At 39.7% G+C, this 11,176-nt stretch overlaps 1 protein-coding gene across 1 annotated transcript in view; it reads left to right on the forward strand.

Moving 5' to 3' along the window:
- The first annotated feature begins 5,059 nt into the window (after window positions 1–5,059).
- grxcr1a (glutaredoxin and cysteine rich domain containing 1 a) overlaps window positions 5,060–11,176 on the forward strand; it is a 10,206-nt gene continuing 4,089 nt past the window's right edge. The window contains exons 1-3 of the mRNA XM_024283904.2: window positions 5,060–5,584; window positions 10,190–10,429; window positions 10,509–10,574. Of these exons, the coding sequence (XP_024139672.1) occupies window positions 5,186–5,584; window positions 10,190–10,429; window positions 10,509–10,574 (705 nt within the window). The 5' untranslated portion in view covers window positions 5,060–5,185. The remainder of the gene's footprint in view (window positions 5,585–10,189; window positions 10,430–10,508; window positions 10,575–11,176) is intronic.

The raw sequence follows: 11,176 nt of genomic DNA on the forward strand, positions 1-11,176 counted from the left end.
GAACATCGGCGCCATCTTGCCCCAGCTACAGACCTAATCTCTAAATGAGAACTTCCCCGTCATCTGTTTCTGTTGTGCCTCCAGATTTACAGGTGAGTCAGGAATGAAGGGATCATGAAAAAAGCCTACAGTTTTCACAGCTGTTTGTTTCTTTCTGCACCGTTTAAATTATCTTTTTGGTTAAAGTTGTCAAAAAAAATCAGCATCATGTCTTCTTTCATGTCACATGACACCCCTCCACTTTGCCTCTCTGGTTAGATAAAAATACATATTTTTCTTACTTTAAAAAGCATTTTTTGGATTATAAAGTGAAACGGTCGGATAAGTCAAACCCCAAGATGCTCCTCACTACAGTACCCATGATGCCCCAACGATCCATCAAGCAGTGAGGCTTGTAGTTTACCACAATCATGCTAAAAACTTTTGACAGATTTTTCATTGGTATTTATCACAGAAAAATGAATGAAGCACAACCAGAATTCATACATAAAAGCATGCTGTCAGATAAGTCAGATACTGTTATTGTTGAACGAGTCAAAGTTGATTGTTAGGTTTATAAATTTAATTTAAAAAAATGTATATGGTTCTGTTTGTTTTTTTTTAACCACTGCTGACATAATGTTACCAAGTCCATTTAGAGCAGTGAGAAGATCCTAAGTGGTACAAAGTATCTTATTTTGAAAGGAAGTCATGTGTTTTTTGTTTGTTTATTTAGGAAAGCAGCAATTACCAAAGCCGAAAAACCATGCTCACCATTTTTGTTGCTCTGCTAATGTTATGTTGGAGCTGTGAGGGGCTATAAGCTAGCAGGAGAGCCTATAGACAAAAGGATAATGGGAAATGAGGGGAGGCTTACTCTGCCCACAACTCCAAGACAAATTTCTTTTGAACTACTGCTGCTGAAAATAGGTCCTAGAATACAACACAGGTTTTCTGAATTTGGATAAAAATGACAAAATTGAATTTAAAAGATCATTGGGAAAACACTTATTATTATAAGTTTGTTCGTTGTCTGGAAGAGTTAAAATTAATTATAATAAAAAACAGAGGTCAAATTTGACTCCCAGGGTTCTGCTGAGTAAAAATAAAATGTATCCTCTTAATTTTGGAGGAAATGTTGCATTTTGAAAGTGAGGATTTATTTGAATCCAGGAATCTTGTTAGTTACAGCTAAACCTGATCATGACAAATCCAAAACTGTAAGGGTCACAAAATAATAGAGGAATAGAAAGGTTGACATACAAATGACCTGACAGAGATGAACTGAAAACCAGTCTGGTACAAATACAAGAGGAAACAGAGGATGAGGATGTGGATGATTGGGTAATGAAACCGTGACAGTAGGGAATTACAAAACCGCAAACCAGACAAAACATGAACCAAGTAAGCGTAACCGTTAGTGCACAAAAACATAGACGACAAAACTAATTGTTTTCCAGGCTGTGTTGTTTGTGACATTTTGCGCTTCAATGTTAATGTTTGCCTGTTACATCCATTTAATGTAAATGAAAACTGGACTGAATGACCCTTCACCCCTCGAACAGGAAGTACTCGCTGGCTCCAAGAAACCAAAATCCCACAAGCTTTCATAGAGAAACAATTAGCTATTACTCAGTCCTTCTATTAGTCAGAATAACCATTCTAGTTCTATTGTTTTAACATATCCACATCTTTTTGTCATTTTTTTTTTGTAGTGAAAGTTATTTAAGTCATAAACTGGCTAATAAGATGCCTCAATGTGGTCTCAAGTCAAACATTCGAAATAGGGGTAGACCGCATAAGAACTGGACATAATGAGTGTTGAGGTCTCCCATAGAAAAACGCCTTATCTCTAGCCCAAAATCAGGCTAGAACCTTCACCGTCGCTTCTTGATACTGTACGTCAACCTCCATGTTGCAAACCGTCGACATCCATTAGTCCGAGTCGGTCTGAGTCATGTTTTTAGAGGAACTACTCTCACCAATCATGAGTGAGCTCGTTCCAGCTTGTTTGAAGTCCACACCCCTCCCACTGATCTGTCAATCAAACATTCGAGGCGGGACCAGAAAACACCACATGCTTTTACTGAGGCATCTGATTAGTCAGGTTATAACTTGAATACCTGGCGATTAGGAAAAAATATTTAAAAAAAAATTAGGATTATAAAGAACGTGCTAAGAAAAATGCATCAGAGCAAGAATGGTGATTCTGACAAATAAAATGACTGAGAATAACTGTTTATTTCTCCATGGAAGTCTATGGGACTTCGGCCTTCTTGCGACCACCGGGTTCTTTCTATTTGGAATACAAGAGGGGAGTTGTTGATCAGTCCATTACTTATACAGTCATAGGGTGTGGCCTTCTGACAAGCTCACTTCTGATTAGCGACTGTGGTTGCCATAGAAATGATAACTCAGCCGAACTCAAACCAATCTCTACTTACTGACAATTTTGGTTCCAATATGGCTATTTGTAAAAAAATGGCAACTGAATTGACTTCATTTGGTTGCAGTTGGAAGTGATCCATTTTTTATGGGTGGCATCACACTCACTTTGTCCAGTTCTTATATACGGTTTTAAAAACAGATTTCATCAAACAAATTGGCTGAAATTACCCGGTTTTGTGAGACTCGTTGATCTGTTGCTGATCTGCTCATCTGAACCACTTTTTTATTCAATCAGCTGACAAAAAAGTGTGTTTTGACACACTTTTTCTAAAACAAAAGACTGATAAATAGTTAGAAATAACTGTAAATATTTAATTATATCTTTGGTTTTTACTTGTAGCATTATCATTGGTGTAATAATGATGTTCAACTCAAGCCACAGACTTTGAAAAGAGAGACAAGGACAGACTTCCTGGAAATGTGCCTCTTGCTTACCAGGAAACCTGTTACACACACAAACACACACTCAGACACAGACACCAAAAACTGTCTGAGACAGCATTATGCCACAGTGACACATTAGATGTTCCCTTCTTCTCTCCAAGATCCCCGTTAACACCTGCGCTCCCTCCTCAGACTGCTGAGGAATATCACCTTACAGTGAATCATGAAGCGATGATCTCACTCAGCTCTTGGCTTCAGACTGACAGCAGAACGAACCGCTTTTCACATGTCAGAGATATTCCTGCAAATATAGACAAACCAATCTAAAATAAACTTTACCTTCAGTTAAAATGACTTACAGTTTGAGGTGATGATGATCAGCCAGGGGTACAAGAGCATCTTTAACCCTTTGACACCTGAGACGTCCCTGGCGATGCTCCAATGTAAATGTTCTATGACTCACCATAACTTTTCAGCCGTAAACACGAATTACGAAGTTAAAATGTGTCAGAGCCGAGATGGAGAGCTTCAAAAAGCCTAGGACATAGTTTCTGTTGAGCGGCAGGAGTTCATGAGAAATTCACTTCACAGGTGGGGGCAGGGTAAGCCCGCTCCCACCTCCCATCATCCCTTTGTTTACACGCTCTCCTCTTGGTTTACAGCCCCTCACAACTCTGATCTAATATTACTGGTGTAGCAAGAAATGGTGATCAGTATTGGAGCTATTCAACTGTACAGTTTGTATCCAGAGTCCAGATCAGATGAGGAAAGTGGAGGCATCAGAATCAGGCGTGTGATTTCAAGGAAAAAATATGATCTTTTCACAACGATTTGAATAAAGAAATACGTAGAAAGACAGTTTTAAGTTTAATTTTCTTTATATATGTGGCCTCCATCATCAGATAATTACCACAACAGCCCAGCCAGAGAGGCCAAGTGGACCTCATATGGTTTAAAATTGGGGTAGAAAATGTGGACCCGAAGTGGGTTTGTCCGCAGTGTCTGTGGTGGCCCCACTTGTGTTTGCCCACATAAGCTTAAGTGGACACTCAGTGGATAGGCTTATTACGTTAGTCAGCCGCCCGGTGGACAACGTAGCGTGCTAGCAAGCCTCGCGGTATCGAACTAGTGAGCGTCAATGTAAAGAGGTCCACTGTAGCATGCTAGCAAGCTCATCTGTAGCGAGCTAGTGAGCTCCATTGTATTGAGCTTGTGAGCTTTGATGTAGCCAGCTAGCAAAATCCGCTGTAGCATGATAGCAAAGCTAGCAAGATCCGCTGTAGCGAGATCGTCTGTATCGAGCTGGTGAGCTTTGATGTATAGAGCTAGCGAGCTCCGTTGTATTGAACTGGCAAGGTCCCCTGTTACCAGCTAGCGAGCCCCCGTGTTGTCAACTAGCGAGCTCATCTGTAGCATGCTAGCAAGCTCTGCTGTAGCATGGTAGTAAGTTCATCTGCAAGCTAGTGAGCTCCGTGGTATTAAGCTTGTGAACTTTGATGTAGCCCGCTAGCAAGCTCCGCTGTAGCATGCTAGCAAGCTCATCTGTATCAAGCTTGCGATCTCCGCTGTAGCAAGCAGACCCGCTGTCCAAGGACCAGCTGGGTAGCATTGCAAGCCTACCCGCTGAGTGTTCACTTAAGCCAATGTGGGCAAACACAGGTGGGGACACCACAGAAACTGCAGACAAACCCAATTTTTTAGACTAAAAAAAATTGCAAAATCATTTCGAATTCAACATTTCTGTAGTTTTTTAAATCCCATCTTATTAAAAAAGAATAATAAGTGAGTTAATTTTTTGACATTCGCAAAAACAAATACGACAACTGCTCTTAAAAGTATGAGAAGAATACAAATCTGAAACATTAACATTACGATGTTCAATCCAATGATACAAACAGAAATTTGCACCCATTTGTTCAGCAGTTTGGAGGGTTCAGGTCGCTGCAAGAGTGGCATCTAAAATAGCGCTCCCGCCGCTCTCCAAAGGTCTGCTGTTGTCTTTCATCCACAGAAGATGAAATGTTTGTTTGATTAAAGCGAATGAAGTCAGGCAGTTAAAAGTCTTCCGTCAAAGCTTTGCTGAAAACTACTCTGAAAATCATGAATAATGGAGAGGACAGGATCATTTTACTTGGGATTAGCTTGCTCGGTTGCCATGGTAGACACACATGATTTATTTAGTGGCTATTTGACTGCAAGGGAGCTTACAGGCTCCCAGTCATTTTTAGATCTGTTCACACTGTGAGGATTAAACCTGGGAGTAATCCATGGGAAACAAAAAAAAGTGTGTCTGAGCTGCGTGTTTACCTCTGAATGAGGGGGAAGGAGCCTAACTGTCGAGCTGGGGGCCATGTAATGTGGAAGAGGGTTCGCAATGGAGGGGACAGAGATGACGGCGGGGCAGGAGAAGCCGCAGAAGCGGGTAAGGTTCCGCGTGGCCTCGGGGAGCAGCGGCCGGGTGCTGAAGGAGATGTTCAAGGATGAGGGGCCTTCGGACTCTCTGGATTCAGACTGCACCAGCAGCTCGGAGGCCGAGCGGGCCAGCACCCCCTCCACCACCGGAGAATCCCACCTGTTCGGACCTCTGGGCTCCGAGCTGGATGAGTGCGAGGGAGAGCCGGACGAGCTGCTCCTGTACGCGGGGGCCACCAAGGACTGGCTGTTCACCACCAAGAGGGTCAACATCCTCAGTAAGAATGGGACGGTGAGAGGGGTCAAGCACAAAGTCTGCGCCGGTCAGACGCTGTTTGAAAACCTTCCAAACTCCAACGGTGTAAGTACTTCCCATCAAACTTTTAGCTTCACTGCCTCATGCTCTTGGGAAGTCTCAAAGCCATTTCCTGTCAACTTTCAAGTGAGAGTTTCTGCGGGATGACTCAAAAGACCGGACAAGGCCACGCACCAATGAATGATTAATGTGCATTTCGTTAAGTGTTTCAGGAGAAACTAATCAGGTTAATGAATATCCAGCACTGCTTTCTGTCATCGCTGCAGCGATTGTTCCTGCGGGTCAGAGAGCTTACAGGTGACATAAAAGGTCAACACTGTTTTCCTGTAAACTGGTATTATGTGATCGCACCGTGTCACCAACCAAATAAAGCCTCTCAGCACAATTAAGGGGGCTTTTCTTTCTTTCATGGTGGAGATTAAATACTTATCAAGGTGAAGCGGCACGATCTGCTCCCGCGGAGAAAGTCTTAGCTTTTACAAATGTGTGCTGAACGGGGATTTGAAAAGCAGGAAATCTGTTTGGATAAATTCAAGTGAATCAGGATTGATGTCAAGATTTATGGATTTGAATATATTTGGTACAGAATATACACTGTTTGGCTCAATAAGTTTTATTGAGAGAAAATAATGATATATAGAGAGAACTGGACCGAGAGAGAGTGACCTCATTCATAGAATTTAACGTACTTCCAAAGAAATTAAGTCAATTCAGTCGCCATTTTTTCACAATACAGACGACATGTTGGAGCAGAAGACGTTTGTTAGTATTGAGACCGCCTACTTTTATTGAGACATCTGATTGGTTAATTTATAACTTGCACTACAAAAACAAATATGAAAAAACAATTAGGATTATCAGGAACATGTAAAAAAAGGTTTTGATATCTTGGAACCAGTCGGTATTTCCTATTTGGAACACGAGGGGTTTGCTCAGTCCAGTTCTCATGTACAGTCAATGTTCATGCCTGATCGTTTTTTCAGGTTAACATGAGATCCAGAGGCCTCAACATCTGTGCCAAGATTATTTTAAAAAAGCTATCAAGGGCAATATTTTCATTTTCTGCATTTTATTTCAAATAATTAACCCTTTAAGACTTAAGGTGTTGCCGTTGACGCTTAAACACAAAATCTTTGACGTACTGTAACTTTTCAACCATTAATGAGCGGCTTTTCTCCTTCAGAGTCTGCTGGAATTACGTTGATCATGTTAACAATTTCGAAAAATACAGTAAATCAACTTGTTGAGGTGAACTGACTGAGCACAGAATATTGAGGTGATGAGGTCCATCCCAGTTTATCATACTCCTATGCGACCATCAGTTGTCGACAAAAACTTTTAAAAAGGTGTAATTGAATCAAATTGACAGAAATCTTTGAAAAATCTGACCTCACGGATTTCAGTTGTTATCCAAATCTCCAAATGTGAGTTTAATAAATTCAGCAACTGAGTTTTCTCAAAAATGTGACAGCTTTTTTTTTACTCCAAGCTAATGAATCCTTGTTAGACTAATTTCATCCCAACATTTAAGAAAATAAAATGTTTCATGTATTAAAATTTTAAGACACATATTTAAAACATTTTTAGTTTTCTTTCAAACAACCTAATTGTTCTTTTATTCTTCTTGATATAATCTGTTCTAGAAGATTGTTATCAATGGTAATTGAATCTTGGTAGATTATTACTTGCAGAATTTTCTGCTGTTCCATGTTTGAAATATTGACAGTTTATATCTTTTGACAAAAAAAATCTTCTTAACTCTTTCTATTATTTTTGATGAGAAAAATCATGATCATAAATTTGGTTTAGGGATGTTAAAGATGCAGATACATGTCCAAAAATTCCTTTAGTTCTGAGAGTAACAGAAATATCAGGTGAAAACCACAGATATGAACAACATTTTGTTAGTAAAGTGGTATAAATTTAACCAGGAAGTAAATAATCAGTTTCTGTCAAACTCTCAGCCTCACTTCCTGTTACGTCTCCCCTATCTTTTGCACTGTTTGGTGACTTTTTATGTTCATGTGATGCAAACAAAAATATGTACAATCACAAGTTGGGTCAATTCCAATTGGCTGAAGGTGAACATCAGAGAAGGTCACTAAATACACAATAGCCCTTTTCCCACCGCATGGTAAAAAAGAAATACATGGATATATCAATATGAGACATTTTTTTCACCACAAAGAGCAAAACAGTCTAAAAAATCCAAAAAATTTGGTTTGAATGTTTGAATGTTTGAAGTTGTTATGTCTTATTGACATTTATGGAATAAAATGACAAATGAATACCATATTTTCTGCACTATAAGGCTCATCATCTAAAAATGGTCCGTTTTTGGACTTATGTCACATATAAGGCGCATTAAGCGAGACAAAAGTCAAAGATAAGTCAGTCAAACTTTATTAACTACGTTTGAAGTAACTCTAGAGCTTTGTCCAAATTCTCACCCTAATCCCTAACTTCTAAAAAACTATGTAGTGCAGGACTATCTATTACCCTGGATTATAAAAGCAATTTGGACACCATGCTCAATACTTTTATTTTTTTTCTAAAGGCCGGATATGACGTTTTCCCAAAGTGGAAATCAGATCAATACGAACATTTCACTACGTCTATTTGTTACTCCGCCGTGTTCTGATGGCGAAAATGTGGACGGTTTGCTAAAAAATTACATTTAAACATGTTTTCTTTCGCAAGAACTGTTTGACCACAAAGCATTGTGGTCTATATTTGCTAATGTAGTGAGCATCGATGCACGGTAGTTTGTCGCAAAGACTTCTGGGAGATTTCTAGTGCGCTCGATTTTGGAATTGTAAATACGGACAGTACTACAAAATGGCGAACGCACTATATAGTGCATTATATAGTGCATAGTGAAGGAATTTGGACATAGCCTAGAACTTGTTTACTACATGTTAGCCCCAATAAAACTGTTAGCCTCATTAGCTTTTTTACAATGCCTGTAACTCCCAACATTGTTAGTAACATGTAAAAAAAACAGACTGATACCGTCATGAATCAGTCCCCTGTCTCCCCCTCTGGCCTTCAGCGGGAACTATCTCCTGAGTTCTAGCACTTCCTGGTTCTCCACACTTCATTTCCCATCAGCCCCTTCTGCCATCAGTAATCACTCCCAGCAGTATTTAGTCAGAGCAGAGAGCTCTGTTCAGTGCGAAGTCTTGTTTGTGCCACTCTGCCTGCATCACTGAGCATTCTCCACCTGACCTGATCTTCTGTTTAATCTGACCCCGCTTCGTCTGCCGCCTGCCCTGACCCTCGCCTGGACCCTGACCACACTGGTTATTCTCTCATGTCTTCATGCTCGTGCTTGACCCCTGCCTGCCTGACCCTGATTTAGCTTCGTGGACTTTTAGCTGTGCTTCGCGCCTGTTGTTCTGTCCGTGCCAAATAAACCTGCTGCACTTGGATCCAGCCGTCTGCCTGTTTGTGACAGATACCACTAAACAAACATTACTGGGACTACGTTAACTCCCAGTGTTGTTTGTAACATGTAAAAAAAAACACAATCTGACATGTTATACATGTTATTTACAATAACACCAACCAAATTTTGAGAGAGTGTCATGTACCTTCAAAATTCAATCAACACAACTATTCAAATCAATTCAATTTTATTTATATAGCCCAATATCACAAAGGAAATTTGCCTCATTGGGCTTCATGCCGGCAGTTTTTACAAATGCAGAAAGTTAGTCATAAAATATACACAATGGCTAAAAACAGACCAAATAAAAGGTTATCCCTGCCTTAGACCCTCCCTTCCGGTGAGGAAAAACTCCTAAAAAACCTGAATCAGGAAAAAAGAAGAAACCTAGACTTAATTACAATTAATACAAGGCACTCTAGATTTTAGGGTGTAGTATTTTTTTTTTTATAATAATAATAATAAGGCTTTTAAATGTGCCTAATAGTGCAAAAATATGGTAATAAATATCTAGATTACATCCATTTAGGCATAAGAACAGGACGGTATCATTTCTCCACCAGGTTTGTTAAATCTTTTACATATCATCTCATGAACCATGTACCGAGATACATATCAAATTTTGAGACAGCACACCCGTTATTTGTTTCCCACAACAAAAAACAGATTTTGTTTTTAAACTTTTTGTTTTTAAATTAACAAAAGAGAGACTCAAAAAGTCTTGATGACTGAAACTCAATCATTTTCTCCAACTTTTGTAATCACCAAACAAATCAGCTGAATTTGGGGGGATGTGTGTCTCTTTTGCTCAAATGAAAAGGCAGAGTCCCACTGAGTTAGATTCTTCTGAAAGGTAACTCCAAACCAGGAGCACATTCAGATGAACAATTAGGACAAACAGATTTTTGGGATGGAAAAACTAAATGGACTTTCGACAGAAAGCAGGGGTCTAAGAAAACACACAAGGAACGTATAAAAAATATGAATTGAAGCAAAGAACATAAAAAAAGCTCTGACAAAACAAATAAGAATGGCAGAAGTATAAGGGGAGACTAACTGATATAAAAACCTGGGAAAACATAAACTGGCAGGTAAAATGTAGAAACCAGACAGTGGAGAAACATAACAGGAGCTCCAATAGCAGCAAATATGTAGACCTTGACGATCCGTCCACACTGATCCTCCAGCTTCTCTGCTCTCAGATGGAGCTGTCTTTGGAGTTTGGCCGGATCGTGATCTACACCACCAGTTTCAGAGTGGTGAGGACGACCTTCGAGCGCTGCGAGCTGGTCAGGAAGATCTTCCAGAACCACCGGATGAAGTTTGTGGAGAAGAACATCGCCCTGGACAGCGAGCTCGGTAAGGAGCTGGAGCAGCGGTGCAGACGTGTGGGGGAACCTCCTTCGTTACCCGTGGTGTTCATCGACGGACACTACCTCGGGGTGAGTCTTCACCACTTCATCTGCTAGAGAGGAGCCTCCACACCAAGCAGTGACCGTCCTCCTGACATCTGATCCACAGGGTGCTGAGAAAATACTCGCCATGAACGAATCAGGAGAGCTTCAAGATCTTCTGACAAAAATTGAGGTTGGTTTTCTCTGACAGAAATATCACACATTTTGGCACAATGGAGGAATTTACAGGTGATAAATTATTCAAATATATACATTTTTGTCTTATTAAAGTCACTATGCCAACTGTCTCAACAATTATTACTGTCCACTGTCACCTCCAGGTAATTCTATCCGGCCCTCCAGATCATTTTATTTTATTGTTATTAATGGCCAGATGTTATCTTGCGCTCATTTCTAACTTGTATAATTTTGACAAAATATATTTTTATGGAGAGTAAAACATTGAAAGTTTTTAAGGTTTAAGTTGATTTCTTCTGGAATAATATCCCTGTCTTTTTATTATTCATAATTATGTTAAGAAGTTACGGTTTTAAAGTTAAAAAAACTGGCATTCTGCTGACTTTTTGGACTATTTTGGCATTTACTAAGATTTTTTAGGCTATTTTTGGAGTCTAGCTAATATTTAGGCTACATGCTAGCTGTTTTGGCTAATTTAGACTTTTTTAAAAGCTTTTAGGCTGTTTTGGAGTTAAGCTAATATTTACACGTTAGCTGTTTCGGCAAATTTAGGCTTTTCTTAGTTTTTTAGGCTATTTTGAAGTATAGCTGTTTTTT

The sequence above is a fragment of the Oryzias melastigma genome, linkage group LG10 (genome assembly GCF_002922805.2).
Source record: "Oryzias melastigma strain HK-1 linkage group LG10, ASM292280v2, whole genome shotgun sequence".
Taxonomy (NCBI): domain Eukaryota; kingdom Metazoa; phylum Chordata; class Actinopteri; order Beloniformes; family Adrianichthyidae; genus Oryzias; species Oryzias melastigma.